Genomic DNA, 18,587 nt, shown 5'->3' with positions numbered 1-18,587 from the left:
ATTCAGGCTTATGAGTATCCTTTTTAGTATCCCCCACATCTGACAGTCTGACTCTCCCTTTGAGGATCCACTCATTTATTAAGTAATTTGAAGGAGAAGATTGGTTTATTTTCTAAAGAAGTATCCCCTAATCTCTTATGAAGGCTCTGTTGGAAATGACTGGAATCAGATAGTACTTAACTTTTATGTAGTTGTCTTCTAAAGTGGAAAAATAATATTGTTCTGGAATTGGTCTGCCTCCAGTTGGTGGGCAGAAAGGGAACAGTCCCTTGTCTGAACATGGTGGTTCCTAGGAAGAAAATACACAGATAAGATTGCATTTTCACTTCAGTTTCTTGACAACACGCCTATATTTTTCAGAAGCTTGTTACAGATGGTGTCATATTTTCATATAAATCAGTAGTCTTTCCTAAACCTTTTGACGGAGCAGGTGAAGCAAGGTTACGGAGTTTGGGAGTTAAATTGAATCTGATTTATCCCTCTTCCTTCACCTTCCTTGGACATGATTCCTTTGGAAACATTCATGTCATTTCCAATAGGCCTCCTTTTCTGTTACTATCAACAGCTCGTTGAAGATGTAATAAGGTAGCAGAAGCATGAATAGTAAGGTATTAGGAATTCATTGTGTGAAAGGTTTAATATTTGAGAACCTCTCTTTGAAGCTCACTCAGTTTCAGCTGCATTATCTCTGCACTGTTAACATGAGTGTAAAGCAACAAAACTTGGTTTTGACACCAAAGTCAGCAGATCTGAGTACACAGGAGAACAGATCTGCTGAGTGAAAAGGTAGCATTTATACAGTCATTTTTCATATTAGAACCGCATTTTGAAATCAGATACAAAAAAATTAGCCATTGCATTGTGTATATTTCATTTAATGTAACTAGAATTTGCTATTCTATTTGACTAAAATTAATGATAGAAAAGGAAAACTTTTTTTTTTTTTGACCATGCAGGACAATTGCTACTACTCTGGATATGTGGAGGATGTCCCAGAATCTGTTGCAGTTCTCAGCACCTGCTCTGGACTCTGGTAATGTAAACTCCTCAGTCTGCTAAAGATTGCAAACATTATGAATTTTCTTCTTCTGCAATGGGAAAGTAGATACATAACAGAATAACTAGTTTAGTGCCCTTTTACTTTTTCCTAATGTAGATTTCATGCTAATGACCATGTTAAGGGTCATTTGCTGCCACTGCATAGGGCTCGAATCAGAAATTTATAATCTTATTTTTTTATTCTATTTTATAGATTGTAAAACAGTATGTAGTGCAGTGATGACTGATCTGTGGCCATTTGGGGGCCTTCTGGCTTCTAATTGTGCCTCCCAAAGGTGGCAGTGTTACCAAGAACACTGATACTCAATTGTAAATTGGAAATGTTTTTCCCTCGATAGCACTTTCCTTTTAGAAGGGAAGGGAGGAAGTTTCTATTAAAGTTCTACAAAAACTGCATTATATATCAAAAATAATTCAGATGGAAAATTCTGGACCAGTTCTAATATTTTTATAGAATTTTTCAATTTTTCCAAATCTCTAAATCACACTTCAATTTTGCAATTCTCAGGGGACATTTGAAGATTTACGATTTAAACTATGAAATTGAACCTATTAAATCTTCCTCTGCATTTCAACACATTATTTATCGAATGGCAGCTGATGAAGACTCACCTGGTCGATGTGGAGTAACTGATGAAGATATCGAAGATCAAACAGCTAAAGGCAGAGACCATCAAATATCTAAGGTTCAGATGGAGAGACAGCTTGTAGTAGATGTAAGTGTTTTATATGGGTTCACATAAAGTAAATGGATATTATGTGCAGGGGTAGTCAATAGGCAGACCGAGGGCCAAATCCAGACTGCCAGGTGCTTTTGAATGGATGCCAAAATCTTTTTATTTATTATTATTGGATTTTTTTATTATTTTCTCTGGAGTCTGGATTTTGACTGTAGCTTGACCAAGAAATCTGGACATTGATAAAAAAAATAATTGACCACCCGCAGGTGGAACATACTAAGCTATTCATGTTAGGCCCATTTTTCAAACTCATTGTCGGAAGTGACCTCAGTTGTGCTGGAAATTCACTTTGTAGTCAGGAGAACAAATTAATTCTGTTCCTCCTGAGTTTATCCATCCATAAATCTGGTAGCTAAAAGTATTCCTGTCTATTGATTGTGAAGTAAGGAGTTTGTCAGCCTCATGGAATCTATTCAACATGTGCCTAAATGCCCCAGTTGGTAGTCCCAGCTCTATTTCCCTTTGCTGATTTCTTTCAAGGAATTTTGTCAGTTCCCTTCTTTTTTTCAGGTCAGATAAAGTCCAGTATTCCACTTCCATCTGGCAAAAGAAGGATATCTCCTTCCCCCCATGTGGGGAAAGAGAGGGTAATGGGTCTACACTCGACTCTATTAGGACCCAGACCCTCAAATATCCAGTAAAAAGTCTCTGGGAAAGACAGAAGATTTGAAACCAAGGATAAGGTTGTGGTCTGTGGGACATGTGTTTAGACACTGGCTGAAAGAATTCCCTCTGGCATATGCAAGCTTTTGGGGTAAACCCCTTACTAATAGCTAAAATTCTCTGCTGTCCCTTTTGCTACCCACAACTAAGTCTCCTTCCCTGGAAGACCACAGTCTTGGTCTCAGTGGGGTACTGTGATGGGGTATGTGAACCCCACACTGGATAAGTAAGGATTAAGGAGCAGCTCTGGGCCCAGAAAGCCCTGTGAAGCCACCCTTGGTGGGCATGCTTACAGTGGAGGCTGAGCTCAAAAGGGTGCTGTTTAGCTCAGTCTGGGTGGATGGAGCAGGAAAGCAGCTGTGTGTTGCAGGCTACAGCCGAGAAGCCCCACGCACCTGGGCCCAGTCCTCAATGTCAAGCTGCCACAGGCCTTTTGATCGCGGAGATCAGCAACAATGAGCTGTGAATGCGAGAGGAAGACCCTTTGGAGTATGGACAGAAAGAACTCCAGAAGGGACTCAGATGCAAACCACTGACACCAACAGAGGAACAGAATCCAGAGTAGGAAGTGGCCCAGGGAGGAGACATAGAAGCATCCATCCCATAGGCTGCACATTTTCAAATTACTGCTTAATTGGGATCTGAGTTGGAACCTGGTGAAGCAGAGAGGGCCTGGGTTCCTTTACTCCCAGCCATTGATGCTTGCTGCAGGGTGACATAACTCAGAGTACTGCCACCAGGGGATGTTGCTGGAATTGGACCCAAACCCACCCCCTCCTATATGTGGTGGAGAACATTGGCAACACCCAAGTCCTGTTAAAAGGACCACTGGAGCACTGATTGAATGACCTTGAAGAGGCCATGGATATAGGAAAGCTGCTGAAATGGATTTTGGAGAACTACCAACAGCAAGGACAAGACTGGGGCGATTGGGTAGACGCAGCCGTGGTGAAATAATTACCCTCACCCCACCACAAGATGGGATGGGACGCACTTTCCCTGTGACAGTCCACATCTTTCCTGAAGTGTGGCACCCAAAGTTGGACACAATACTCCAGTTGAGGCCTTATCAGCTTGGAGTAGAGTGGAAGAATTACTTCTAACATCTTGCTTACAATACTCCTGCTAATAAATCCCAGAATGATGTTTTCTTTTTTTGCAACAGTGTTACACTCATATTGACATTTAGCTTGTGATCCACTATGAACCCTGTGACATTCTATACCTTGGGGGAGCATCTTGTAACCCCCATATTCTTCATTTGTATATAATTGTGATATTGCATATAAAGCATGTCATGTGACCTGCTGAAAGTCATTTCTCTATCCATATACGTATATCATTAATGCATATGGAGTTATGAGAATTGTGTTGTATGGTGGTCACTAAAACATGCTGTAAGTTGGGGAATCAGCCAGATAGTAGCCCCCCAGAGGCAACAGCAAGGAAAGTTATCAAAATCCGAGTGGGGTGTCAAACAACCCATCAACAACCACTGTCCAGCAGGGGAGCTACAATGCAATGACTCACCTGCATGGGGCCACACCAGGGGAATTGCTCAACTTTGCCTGGAGACTCAGCAATGCCCACCCAGACATGCCTGGATTTCTGTTTTCCAAGCACATGGACTGAGGGTATAAAACTGAACACAGTGGGTCCATGGTTGGCCTTTCTCCTGCACCTACCTATGCTGAAAGCAACAAGGACACTCCGAAGACTCCAACTGAGGGGACTGACCCAGATTTCAAGGTGAAATCTGTGTACTATGGACTGAAATATCCAGTGGGGTGAGAAAAACTGCTTAATCTAGATGTTGCCCAGTCTAATAGGGTTGAGAGTTTAGACTGCATGCTTAGATTTTATATTATTTTGGTAACTAACTCTGACTTTTTGTTTATCACTTAAAATCTATCTTTTGTAGTCAATACATTTGTTTTAGTGTTTATCTTTACCAGTGACTTTGTATGAAGTGTGTGGGAAATCTGCTTAGGTTTTGCAAAGGCTGGTGTATATCCACTTTGCATGGAAGAAGTAGTGAACCAATTAATAAATCTGTGTTGCTCATCTTGAGCAGTGCAAGACGGTATATTCCTGAGGTACAGTGCTGGGAGCTGTGGGGTGGAATTGGGCTGGTGCCTTTCTCTGTGTGATTCATGAGTGGCTCTGGGAGTATTCATGCAATCTAGCTGGATGTTGGGCTCCACATGCGGTTGTGCTGAGTGATAACAGCACCTGGAGGGGTTTGCTGCTGATCACTAGCAAGACATTGTGAGAGACAGCCCAGGCTGGAGAGAGTTTAGGTAGCACAGCGGTCCCATGGTCCCAGGCTGCACCCTGGAGATCTGTCACAACTTCCAGGTCCCTTCTGTAGTATTCCTTTCTAGGCACTTATTTCCCATTTTGTATGTGTACAACTGATGGTGCTTTCCTAAATGGAGTACTTTGCATTTGTCCTTATTGAATTTCATGCTGTTTCCTGCAGACCATTTCTCCAGATCATTCTGAATTTTAATCCTAGCCTCGAAAGAACTTGCAACCCATTGCAGCTTGGTATCGTCCACAGATTTTATAAGTGTACTCTCTATGCCATTATCTAAACTGTGAATCACTGATAACTACTCTCCGGAAATGGTTTTCCCACCAGTTATGCAGTACCTTATAGTAGCTCCATTTAGGTTGCATTTCCCTAGTTTGTTTAAGAGAAGGCCATGTGAAGCAGTATCAAAAGCCTTACTAAAGTCAAGCTATACAACATCTACCACTTCCCCCATCCTAAAGGCTTGTTATCCTGTCAAAGAATTATAATACTGTAAGATTTTCCCCTTGGGAGAGTGACATAATACAGGAGAGAGAGTATGATTCTACATGCATTTAAACGCCTCAATTTACTCTACATAACCATGCTTTATGTGTCTTTACTTCCAGAAAAGTGAACTAAACACTTTGTACACATCTACCAGATATTTAGAGTGTTATTTTGTTGCAGACAAAGCAAAGGTAAGTATTCAAATGATAGTGTTTTGTTCTAATTATTAATGTCAGACTTACAAACTATTTTAGTAATGATCCTTCTGCTCTTAAATCTCCCAGTAAAATATATATATATATATATGAAACACTTAAGTTTGATGTATAGATTAGGATGTGAATTATTCTCCTTAGTCATTGGTTAGAAATATAGATATGCCCTTTAGTTGATGAAAGTTGGGCATTGTAAAATCAGCAGGTCCAAATAACTTGCGTCAAACAGTTTTAAGAGAGCTGGCTGATGAATTTGCTGAAACACTGATGCTGATTTTCAATAAGTCTGAGAACACTGGGGAAGTTCCAGAAGAATGGAAGAAATTTATGTTGTGCCAATACTATAAAGGGTAAGTGGGATGATCCAGTTAATTATAGGTAAGGCTTTGATTTAGTGATGGAGGTCACAGAAGTCACAAATTTGTGACTTCCAGTGACCTCCATGACTTCACGCTTCGGTGGTCAGGAGCTGCAGGGTCCCACAACACCTGCAGAGGCTGGGAGCTGCAGCATTCCTTGCCGCCAGTGGAGGCCGGGAGTGCAGGGTTCCCCGCCACCTACAGGGGCAAGGACCTTCGAGGTACCCCTGCCACCTCTGGTGGCCCCCGGAACTCCAAGTCGCGAGGGGAAACCCCAGAGCTCCCAGTTTCTGGGGACAGTGGGAGAACCCCCAAGCTCCCTGCCGCCGCCATGGCCAGGCGGAGGGGCACCCCCCCAGCTCCCAGCTGCCCCACTTCAGGCAGTGTGAAGACCAACAGATCTCCATTTTGTTACAGATATTTTTCGTAAAAGTCACGGACAGGTCACAGCTTCTGTGAATTTTTCTTTTTTGCCCATGACCTGTCCGTGACTTTTACTAAAAATATCTGTGAGAAAATCTCATCTTTAATTATAGGCCTGTCAGACTGACATCGATCCCAGGGAACATAGTGGACTGACTGATACAGGACTAGATTAATAAAGAGTTAGAGGAGGGTAATATAATTAATGCCAATTAACATAGGTTTATGGAGAATAGATTCTGTTAAACTAAGCTGTTCTCTTTTTTCATGAGATAAGTTGGGCTGATAAAGTAACAGTGTTCATGAAATAGACTTATTTAAGGCACTTGTCTTGATACTGCACAACATTTTAGTTAAAAAACTAGAATGATATAAACTTAACATGGCACACATTAAAAAGATTAAAAGTTGGCTAAATGGTTTGTTCTCAAAATATCAGGGTGTAGCCGTGTTAGTCTGTTTCCACAAAAACAAGAAGGGTCTGGTGGCACCTTAAAGACTAACAGATTTATTTGGGCATAATTTTTCGTGGGTAAAAAAAACACCTCTTCAGATGCATTTTTACCCATGAAAGCTTATGCCCAAATAAATCTGTTAGTCTTTAAGGTGCCACCGGACTCCTTGTAGTTCTTAAAATGTAATTGTAACAGGAAATCATTATTGAGTGGGTGTGTTTATAGTGGGGTCCTGCAGGGATCAGTTCTTGTCCCTATGCTATTTAACATTCTTCTTTGAGTGCTTGTTCATGTCTATTCCATTGTAGGTGTGTGTGCTTGCCATATGCACCGGAGCTGGAAATTTTTCCCTCAGTGGTATCTGTAGGGGACCGGCTCTGGCACCCTCTGGAATGGCGTGTGTATGCCGAGGCATAAGGGACACTGCCAGCTCCACCCACTCTCAGTTCCTTGTTACTGCCATTGTCAGTGCTGGAATGTCTACTTGCCTTGGCAAACTTACTCCCCTCAACTGCTCATTGTGAACTTTGCTGTATATAGTTGTTGAAAAGTTGAGAGTTTTTAATTCCCTTAGTGTAGTTTAGTGTTAGTTTGTAGTCCCTGTTGGAACTTAGCCTTGGGACACGGCATGCCCCGGTCCTTGGGCTTCAAACCCTGTGACTTGCAGAAAACCTATGCCAGTCAGTGACCCCCACAGTATTTGTTTGAAGTGCTTAGGGGAAACCCATGTTAGCAACAAGTATTGTATTTGTAAAAGCTTTAAACCTTGGACCAAAAAGGAATGGGACATTATGGAGTTGGCACTTACACCGGCACCAGAGCCATCCAGATCAGACTGTGCTCCTAGCCCCATGGTCTCTGTGCAGAGCACGCCACCGGTGACAACTTTGGACCGGCGTTGATTCCCCTCCCTGGTACCAGCTAGAAAGCAAAGAAAGGCCAGGAGGGGACATTCTCCTGTGTCCCGTAAGGACAGGAGAGGGCCAGAAGAGAGCAAAGACCTGTGAGGGGCAGCTCTTCACCTCTGGATGGAGGTGGGTCCCCAGCTCCTGCTAAGTGAACTAGCCCACTCCAGGACTTGCCCACCACCCCAGGAAGCAGCAGAGCATTTGGCATCTGGCAGTGTCGTCCACACCGGAGGCCTTTCAGGTCTCAAAGGACATTCTGTCCCTACCAGTGTCACCCATGCTGGCCACAGAAGTTTCCCGTTCCAGGGGAAAACCTGCTTGGGACCCTTCCAACGGTCCCCATCAGTGTGGCACTGCTCCTCACCAGAGGGAATGTCCCCCCAGTGCTCGGCTGCACAGAACCACCACGCCCCAGTTATGGGTCAGTCCACTCATCAGAGTCATAGAATCATAGAATATCAGCATTGGAAGGGACCTCAGGAGGTCATCTAGTCCAACCCCCTGCTCAAAGCAGGACCAATCCACAACTAAATCATCCCAGCCAGGGCTTTGTCAAGCCTGACCTTAAAAACCTCTGAAAAAAGAGATTCCACCACCTCCCTAGGGAACCCATTCCAGTGCTTCACCACCCTCCTAGTGAAAAAGTTTTTCCTAATATCAAACCTAAACCTCCCCCACTGCAACTTGAGACCATTACTCCTTGTTCTGTCATATGCTACCACTGAGAACAGTTTAGATCCATCCTCTTTGGAACCCCCCCTTCAGGTAGTTGAAGGCTACTATCAAATCCCCCCTTATTCTTCTCTTCCGCAGACTAAACAATCCCAGTTCCCTCAGCCTCTCCTCATAACTCATGTGTTCCAGTCCCCTAATCATTTTTGTTGGATGTTTTCCAATTTTTCCACATCCTTCTTGTAGTGTGGGGCCCAAAACTGGACACAGTACTCCAGATGAGGCCTCACCAATGTCGAATAGAGGGGAACGATCATGTCCTTCCATCTGCTGGCAATGCTCCTTCTTATACACCCCAAAATGCCATTGGCCTTCTTGGAAACAAGGGCACACTGTTGACTCATATCCAGCTTCTCATCCACTGTAACCCCTAGGTCCTTTTCTGCAGAACTGCTGCCTAGCCATTTGGTCCCTAGTCTGTAGCGGTGCATGGGATTCTTCCGTCCTAAGTGCAGGACTCTGCACTTGTCCTTGTTGAACCTCATCAGATTTCTTTTGGCCCAATCCTCTAATTTGTCTAGGTCCCTCTGTATCCTATCCCTACCCTCCAGCGTATAACCTTTCCTCCCAGTTTAGTGTCATCTGCAAACTTGCTGAGGGTGCAATCCACACCATCCTCCAGATCATTTAATGAAGATATTGAACAAAACCAGCCCCAGGACTGACCCTTGGGGCACTCGGTTTTATACCAGCTGCCAACTAGACATGGAGCCATTGATAGCTACCTGTTGAGCCCGACAATCTAGCCAAGTTTCTATCCACCTTATCGTCCATTTGTCCAGCCCATACTTCTTTAACCTGCTGGCAAGAATACTGTGGGAGACAGTGTCAAAAGCTCTGCTAAAGTCAAGGAACAATACGTCCACTGCTTTCCCCTCATCCACAAAGCCAGTTATCTCATCATAGAAGGCAATTAAATTAGTCAGGCATGACTTGCCCTTGGTGAATCTATGCTGACTGTTCCTGATCACTTTCCTCTAAGTGCTTCAGAATTGATTCCTTGAGGACCTGCTCCATGATTTTTCAAGGGACTGAGGTGAGGCTGACTGGCCTGTAGTTCCCAGGATCCTCCTTCTTCCCTTTTTTAAAGATGGGCACTATATTAGCCTTTTTCCAGCCCTCCGGGACCTCCCCAGATCGTCATGAGTTTTCAAAGATAATGGCCATGGCTCTTCAATCACATCCACCAACTCCTTTAGCTCTCTCAGATGCAGCGCATCCGGCCCCATGGACTTGTGCTCATCCAGCTTTTCTAAACAGTCCTGAACCACTTCTTTCTTCACAGAGGGCTGGTCACCTCCTCCTAATGCAGTGCTGCCCAGTGCAGCAGGCTGGGAGCTGACCTTGTTTCTAAAGACAGAGGCAAAAAAAGCATTGAGTACATTAGCTTTTTCCCCATCCTCTGTCACTAGGTTACCTCCCTCATTCAGTAAGGGGGCCACACTTTCCTTGACTTTCTTCTTGTTGCTAACATACCTGAAGAAACCCTTTTTGTTACTCTTAACATCCCTTGCTAGCTGCACCTCCAGGTGTGATTTGGCCTTCCTGATTTCACTCCTGCATGCCCAAGCAATATTTTTATACTCTTCCCTGGTCATTTGTCCAATCTTCCACTTCTTGTAAGCTTCTTTTTTGTGTTTAAGATCAGCAAGGATTTCAGTGTTAAGCCAAGCTGGTTGCCTGCCATAGTTACTATTCTTTCTACACATTGGGATGGGTCACCCGGCCGCAGCAGAGGTGCCCATGGAGGAGGCGACAGAGGTGGCAGACCTGCCGGTACCCGCCTCCTCTTTATCCTCACCTGATGAGGTGATTACGGGACCCTCTCACCCAGTCCTGAAGGATGAAGCCAGGGCTCATCAAGAGCTTTTAAAGAGTGTCGCCTCAAACCTGGGGCTTGAAACTGAGGTGTTGGTTTCAGAGTAACAGCCGTGTTAGTCTGTATTCGCAAAAAGAAAAGGAGTACTTGTGGCACCTTAGAGACTAACCAATTTATTTGAGCATGAGCTTTCATGAGCTATTGCATCCGATGAAGTGAGCTGTAGCTCACGAAAGCTCATGCTCAAATAAATTGGTTAGTCTCTAAGGTGCCACAAGTATTCCTTTTCTTTTTGAGGTGTTGGTGAAACCCTCAGACTCCCTCTTCAATGTGCTAAGTTTGGCAGCCTCTGCCAGGGTGGCATTGCCGGTGCACAAGGGAGTGGCAAAAATTATGAAGACTTTGTGGCAGACGCCTTTGTCACTGTCCCCCATGTACAAGTGGGCAGAACGTAAATACTCTGTGCCTGCTAAGAGTTACGAATACCCTACCTCTAACTCCCTCTCCCCTTCCCTCTTTGGGGACCCCTCTCATGAGAGACTGCTTGCTCAGGAGGTGCAGGGCCTTCTGCAGGTGGGAGCTGTGGAGGAAGTCGCCCTAAATTTCAGGGGCAAGGGGTTTTACTTCTGTAATTTTTAATCCCAAAGACAAAGGGGGGGGGTCTAAGACCTGCAAGACTTCAACAAGCATGTCTCCCTGGCCTCCATCATCCCTTCCCTGGATCTGGGAGACTGGTACACCACCCTCGATTTGAAGGATGCTTATTTCCATGTATCGATATTCCACGGACACAGATGTTTCCTGCGCCTCATGGTGGGAACCACCCACTAACAGTTTGCAGTGCTCCCTTCCGGCCTAGCAACAGCCCTGAGCCTGTTTACCAAGTGCAGGTTGGTGTTAGTGGCTTACCTCAGACGTCGGGGTATCCAGATTTACCTTTACCTCAATGACTGCCTCATCAAGGGCCACTCCAGGACCCAGGTCCAGCACAGTGTCACAGTGCTGCAAGCCATGTGCCACACCCTAGGCCTGTTGATAAACGGGCAAAAATGAACATTAATCCCAGTCCAAAGGATAGAATTTATTGGAGCGGTACTCAACTCTATGCAAGACAGGGCATTTCTGCTGCAGAACAGATTCCAGACAATGTCAGATCTCATTGCCAGCGTCTCCATACATCCACTCACCACGGTCCGGGTCTGCCTTGGACGATCAGGTCACATGGCAGCGTGCACTTACGTCATCCGCCATGCGAGGCTCAGACTGCGACCCCTTCAGTTGTGGCTAGCGACAGTCTATTCCCTGTCCATGGATTACCTGGACAAGATCATCACAATCCTACCGAAGGTACTTACCTCTCTGCAGTGATGGACCGACACAAGGTTGGTGCTGGAAGGAGTGCCGTTCAAGAGTCCATGGCCCACAGTCTCCCTGTTGTTGGATGCCTCTGACCTCAGTTGGGGAGCACATCTCAGTATGCTGCAGACCCAGGGCCCATGGTCTCTAGAGGAGCTGGCATTACATATAAACGTCAGGGAGCTCAGAGTCATCCGCCTAGCCTGTGGTGTCTTCCTGCCACAGTTGTCCAGTCGAGTAGTGCAGTTGTTGATGGACAACATGGCCTCGATGCTCTATGTCAACAGGCAAGGGGTGTGTGCATTTGCCGGCTCTCTGTCAGGAAGCACTCTGCCTGTGTGACCTTTGCATCCAGTACGCGATCCACCTGGAAGCTTTGCATCTCCCTGGCGTCCAAAACACGCAGGCAGATCACCTTAGCACCCTGACCAGACCTGTTCGCCACCAGACAGAACAGGAAGTGTCATCAGTTCTGCTCTCTCTAAGGCTATGTCTACTCTATGAAATTAGGTCAAATTTATAGAAGTCGGTTTTGTAGAAAGCATTTTCATACAGTCAATTGTGTGTGTCCCCACACAAATGCTCTAAGTGCATTTAATCGGCATTTAGTCGGCAGAGTGCATCCACATTACCGAGACAACCATCAACTTCCGGAGCGTTGCACTGTGGGTAGCTATCCCACAGTTTCCACCGCCCATTTGAATTCTGAGTAGAAATCCCAATGCCTGATGGGGCAAAAACATTGTTGCGGGTGGTTCTGGGTAAATATAGTCAGGCTCCTCCTTCCCTCCCTCCCTCCGTGAAAGCAACGGCAGACAATCGTTTCGCAACTTTCTTCCTGGGTTACCCATGCAGATGCCATACCACGGCAAGGATTGAGCCCGCTCAGCTCACCATCACCATATGTCTCCTGGGTGCTGGCAGACATGGTACTGCATTGCTACACACCAGCAGCTCATTGCCTTTGGCAGCAGACAGTGCAGTATGACTGGTAGCCATCGTCTCCGTACTCCAGGGTGCTCTTTTAGCCAACCTCAGTGAGGTCGGTCAGGGGTGCCTGGGCAAACATGGGAGTGACTCAGCCAGGTCATTTCCCTTTTAAGTTTTGTCTCATGGCGATTCAGTCCTGCCGGCAGTCATACTGCACCGTCTGCTGCCAGCAAGATGTATAAAGATAGATGAAGTGGATCAAAACAAGAAATAGACCAGATTTGTTTTGTATTCATTTTCTCCTCCCTCCCTCTGTGAAATCAATGGCCTGCTAAACCCAGGGTTTTGAGTTCTATCCTTGAGGGGGCCATTCTTTTTCTCCTTGATGCAAAGCCACCCCCTTTGTTGATTTTAATTCCCTGAAAGCCAACCCTGTAAGCCATGTTGTCAGTCGCCCCTCCCTCCATCAGAGCAACGGCAGACAATCGCTTTGTGCCTTTTTTCAGTGCAGACGCCATAGCACTGGGAACATGGAGCCCGCTCAGATCACTGCGGCAATTATGAGCACTATAAACACTGCGCGCATTATCCAGCAGGATATGCAGAACCATAACCTGCAAGAAAAGCGAAACCAGCCGAGGAGGCGGTGACTGCAGTGCGGTGACGAGAGTGATGAGGACATGGACATAGACGTCTCACAAAGTACGGGCCTCTGCAATTTGCACATCATGGTGTCAATTGGACAAGTTCAGGGCATGGAACGCCGATTCTGGGCCTGGGAAACAAGCACAGAGTGGTGGGACCACATAGTTTTGCAGGTCTGAGACGATTCCCAGTGGCTGCGAAACTTTCGCATGTATAAGGGCACTTTCATGGAACTTTGTGACTTGCTTTCCCCTGCCCTGAAGCACAAGAATACCAAGATGAGAGCAGCCCTCACAGTTGAGAAGTGAGTGGCGATAGCCCTGTGGAAGCTTGCAACACCAAACAGCTACCGGTCAGTCGGGAATCAATTTGGAATGGGCAAATCTACTGTGGGGGCTGCTGTGATGCAAGTAGCCAATGCAATCAAAGATCTGCTGATATCAAGCGTAGTGACCCTCGGAAATGTGCAGGTCATAGTAGATGGCTTTGCTGCAATGGGATTCCCTAACTGTGGTGGGACCATAGACAGAACCTATATCCCTATCTTGGCACTGGAGCCCCAAGGCAGCAAGTACATAAACTGAAAGGGGTACTTTCCAATGGTGCTGCAAGCACTGGTGGATCACAAGGGACGTTTCACCAACATCAACATGGGATGGCCAGGAAAGGTACATGACACTCACATCTTCAGGAACTCTGGTCTGTTTCAACAGCTGCAGGAAGGGACTTACTTTCCGGACCAGAAAATAACCATTGGGGATGTTGAAATGCCTATAGTTGTCCTTGGGGACCCAGCCTAACCCTTAATGCCATGGCTTATGAAGCCATACACAGGCAGCCTGGACAGTAGTCAGGAGCTGTTCAACTACAGGCTGAGCAAGTGCAGAATGGTGGTAGAATGTGCATTTGGGCATTTAAAAGTGCGCTGGCGCAGTTTGCTGACTCGGTTAGACCTCAGCGAAACCAATATTCCCATTGTTATTACTGCTTGCTGTGGGCTCTACACGATCTGTGAGAGTAAGGTGGAGATGTTTATGGTGGGGTGGGAGGTTGAGGTAAATTGCCTGGCTGCTGATTATGCGCAGCCAGACACCAGGGCGGTTAGAAGAGTACAGGAGGGCGCGGTGCACATCAGAGAAGCTTTGAAAACCAGTTTCATGACTGGCCAGGCTATGATGTGAAAGTTCTGTTTGTTTCTCCTTGATGGAACCCACCCCACCCCGGGTTCACTCTACTTTCCTGTAAGCTAAGCACCCTCCCCTCCCCCATTCGATCACTGCTTGCAGGGGCAATAAAGTCATTGTTGCTTCACATTCATGCATTCTTTATATATTCATCACACAAGTAGGGGGATAACTGCCAAGGTAGCCCGGGAGGGGTGGTGGAGGAGGGAAGCACCGGGTGGGGTGGTGGAGGAGGGAAGGACAAGGCCACACAGCACTTTAAAACTTATTGAATGCCAGCCTTCGGTTGCTTGGGCAATCCTCTGGGATGGAGTGGCTGGGTGGCCGGAGGCCCCCCCGACCACGTTCTTGGGCGTCTGAGGGAGGAGGCTATGGAACTTGGGGAGGAGGGTGGTTGGTTACACAGGGGCTGTAGTGGTGGTCTGTGCTCCTGCTGCCTTTACTGCAGCTCACCCATACTCTGGAGCATATGAGTTTGATCCTCCAGCAGCCTGAGCATTGACTCCTGCCTTCTTTCAGCAAGCTGATGCCATCTACCATCTTCAGCCCGCCACCTCTCCTCGTGGTCATAATGTGTTTTCCTGCACTCTGAGATTGTCTGCCTCCACGTATTTTGCTGTGCTCTGTCAGTGTGGGAGGACAGCAAGAGGTCAGAGAACATTTAATCATGAGTGCGTTTTTTTCGCCTTCTAATTTTCACTAGGCTCTGGGAAGGAGAAACATATGCAGCTGGTGGAGGAAAAAAAGGGAGAGTGGTTGTTAAAGGGACACATTTTATAGAACAGTGGGTACACTCTTTCACAGTAAACCTTGCTGTTAACATTACATAGCACATGTGCTTTCATTACAAAAGGTCGCAGGGTATGCCGGTTTGGTGTGAGAGATCACTCACGCAGGGCCAGGCAACAGAATTCAGCTTGCAGGCAGCCATTTTAAGCCAGTCTTTTGGCTTTTTCAACCTTCATAACTTAGAATCATAGAATATCAGGGTTGGAAGGGACCTCAGGAGGTCATCTAGTCCAACCCCCTGCTCAAAGCAGGACCAGTCCCCAATTAAATCATCCCAGCCAGGGCTTTGTCAAGCCTGACCTTAAAAACTTCTAGGGAAGGAGATTCTACCACCTCCCTAGGTAACGCATTCCAGTGTTTCACCACCCTCCTAGTGAAAAAGTTTTTCCTAATATCCAACCTAAACCTCCCCCACTGCAACTTGAGACCAATACTCCTTGTCCTGTCCTCTTCTACCACTGAGAATAGTCTAGAACCATCCTCTCTGGAACCACCTCTCAGGTAGTTGAAAGCAGCTATCAAATCCCCCCTCATTCTTCTCTTCAGCAGACTAAACAATCCCAGTTCCCTCAGCCTCTCCTCATAAGTCATGTGTTCCAGACCCCTAATCATTTTTGTTGCCCTTCGCTGGACTCTCTCCAATTTATCCACATCCTTCTTGAAGTGTGGGGCCCAAAACTGGACACAGTACTCCAGATGAGGCCTCACCAATGTCGAATAGAGGGGAACAATCACGTCCCTCGATCTGCTCGCTATGCCCCTACTTATACATCCCAAAATGCCATTGGCCTTCTTGGCAACAAGGGCACACTGCTGACTCATATCCAGCTTCTCGTCCACTGTCACCCCTAGGTCCTTTTCCGCAGAACTGCTGCCTAGCCATTTGGTCCCTAGTCTGTAGCTGTGCATTGGGTTCTTCCGTCCTAAGTGCAGGATGCTGCACTTATCCTTATTGAACCTCATCAGATTTCTTTTGGCCCAATCTTCCAATTTGTCTAGGTCCCTCTGTATCCTATCCCTGCCCTCCAGCGTATCTACCACTTCTCCCAGTTTAGTATCATCCGCAAATTTGCTGAGAGGGCAATCCACACCATCCTCCAGATCATTTATGAAGATATTGAACAAAACCGGCCCCAGGACCGACCCCTGCGGCACTCCACTTGACACCGGCTGCCAACTAGACATGGAGCCATTGATAGCTACCTGTTGAGCCCGACAATCTAGCCAACTTTCTACCCACCTTATAGTGCATTCATCCAGCCCATACTTCTTTAACTTGCTGACAAGAATACTGTGGGAGACCGTGTCAAAAGCTTTGCTAAAGTCAAGAAACAATACATCCACTGCTTTCCCTTCATCCTTTGAACCAGTAATCTCATCATAGAAGGCGATTAGATTAGTCAGGCATGACCTTCCCTTGGTGAATCCATGCTGACTGTTCCTGATCACTTTCCTCTCCTCGAAGTGCTTCAGGATTGATTCTTTGTGGACCTGCTCCATGATTTTTCCGGGGACTGAGGTGAGGCTGACTGGCCTGTAGTTCCCAGGATCCTCCTTCTTCCCTTTTTTAAAGATTGGCACTACATTAGCCTTTTTCCAGTCATTTGGGACTTCCCCCGTTCACCACGAGTTTTCAAAGATAATGGCCAATGGCTCTGCAATCACAGCCGCCAATTCCTTTAGCACTCTCGGATGCAACGCATCCGGCCCCATGGACTTGTGCACGTCCAGTTTTTCTAAATAGTCCTGAACCACTTCTTCCTTCACAGAGGGCTAGCCACCTCCTCCTCATGCTGTGCTGCCCAGTGCAGTAGTCTGGGAGCTGACCTTGTTCGTGAAGACAGAGGCAAAAAAAGCATTGAGTACATTAGCTTTTTCCACATCCTCTGTCACTAGGTTGCCTCCCTCATTCAGTAAGGGGCCCACACTTTCCTTGGCTTTCTTCTTATTGCCAACATACCTGAAGAAACCCTTCTTGTTACTTTTAACATCCCTCACTAGCTGAAATTCCAGGTGTGATTTGGCCTTCCTGATTTCACTCCTGCATGCCCAAGCAATATTTTTATACTCATCCCTGGTCATTTGTCCAATCTTCCACTTCTTGTAAGCCTCCTTTTTGTGTTTAAGATCAGCAAGGATTTCACTGTTAAGCCAAGCTGGTCGCCTGCCATAGTTACTATTCTTTCTACACATTGGGATGGTTTGTCCCTGTAACCTCAACAGGGATTCCTTGAAATACAGCCACCTCTCCTGGACTCCTTTCCCGATCATGTTATTCTCCAGGGGATCCTGCCCATCAGATCCCTGAGGTTGTCAAAGTCTGCTTTTCTGAAGTCCAGAGTCTGTATTATGCTGCTTTCCTTTCTTCGCTGTATCAGGATCCTGAACTCAACCAACTCATGGTCACTGCCTCCCAGATTCCCATCCATTTTTCTTCCCCCACTAATTCTTCCCGGTTTGTGAGCAGCAGGTCAAGAAAAGCCCCCCCCCCCCAGTTGGCTCCTCCAGCACTTGCACCAGGAAATTGTCCCCTACGCTTTCCAAAAACTTCCTGGATTGTCTATGCACTGCTGTATTGCTCTCCCAGCAGATATCAGGAAAATTAAAGTCACCCATGAGAACCAGGGCATGCGATCTAGTAGCTTCTGCGAGTTGCCGGAAGAAAGCCTCATCCACCTCATCCCCCTGGTCCAGTGGTCTATACCAGACTCCTACCACTACATCACTCTTGTTGCTCACACTTCTAAACTAAATCCGGAGACACTCAGGTTTTTCTGCAGTTTCGTTCCGGAGCTCTGAGCAGTCATACTGCTCCCTTACATACAGTGCTACTCCCCGGCCTTTTCTGCCCTGCCTGTCCTTCCTGAACAGTTTATAACCATCCATGACAGTACTCCAGTCATGTGAGTTATGTGGGAATGGTTTCAAACACAGCGCCCTCATTTCCCATACGAAGTAGTCGTTGGGTTGGCCATTTAAAAGGAGGGTCTGTGGTTTCTAGGTTCACGTGCAGCAGAAACCCATCCACCCCCTCCCCACACACACCCCCATTTCTCTGGGATGATGTCTTCACCCCTCCCCCCACCGCATGGCTAACAGCGGGGAAGATTTCTGTTCAGCCACAGGCAAACAGCCCAGCAGGAATGGGCACCTCTGAATGTCCGCTTACTAAAACCACCCTATTTCAACCAGGTGACCATGAATGATATCACTCTCCTGAGGGTAACACAGAGAGATAAAGAACGGATGTTGTTTGAATGTCATAAACACCCAGACCGTACGCTGCAATGCTTTGTTCTGCAATGATTCCCGACTACGTGCTACTGGTCTGGCGTGGTAAAGTGTCCTACCATGGAGGACGGAATAAGGCTGCCCTCCCCAGAAACCTTTTGGAAAGGCTTTGGGAGTACATCCAGGAGAGCTTTATGGAGATGTCCCTGGAGGATTTCCGCTCCATCCCCAGACACATTAACAGACTTTTCCAGTAGCTGTGCTGGCCGCAAA

At 46.5% G+C, this 18,587-nt stretch overlaps 1 protein-coding gene across 1 annotated transcript in view; it reads left to right on the top strand.

Moving 5' to 3' along the window:
- The window catches only part of LOC311514749 (disintegrin and metalloproteinase domain-containing protein 20-like), a 73,353-nt gene that overhangs the window by 42,504 nt on the left and 12,262 nt on the right, over nucleotides 1–18,587 (top strand). The window contains exons 3-5 of the mRNA XM_084617442.1: nucleotides 957–1,033; nucleotides 1,568–1,775; nucleotides 5,388–5,459. Of these exons, the coding sequence (XP_084473568.1) occupies nucleotides 957–1,033; nucleotides 1,568–1,775; nucleotides 5,388–5,459 (357 nt within the window). The remainder of the gene's footprint in view (nucleotides 1–956; nucleotides 1,034–1,567; nucleotides 1,776–5,387; nucleotides 5,460–18,587) is intronic.

This window comes from Lepidochelys olivacea, assembly GCF_965140295.1.
Source record: "Lepidochelys olivacea isolate rLepOli2 genome assembly, chromosome: 1".
In the NCBI taxonomy this organism is placed as follows: domain Eukaryota; kingdom Metazoa; phylum Chordata; order Testudines; family Cheloniidae; genus Lepidochelys; species Lepidochelys olivacea.
Note: the sequence above shows the minus strand (reverse complement) of the source record. Positions and strands in the feature narration are given on the sequence as shown.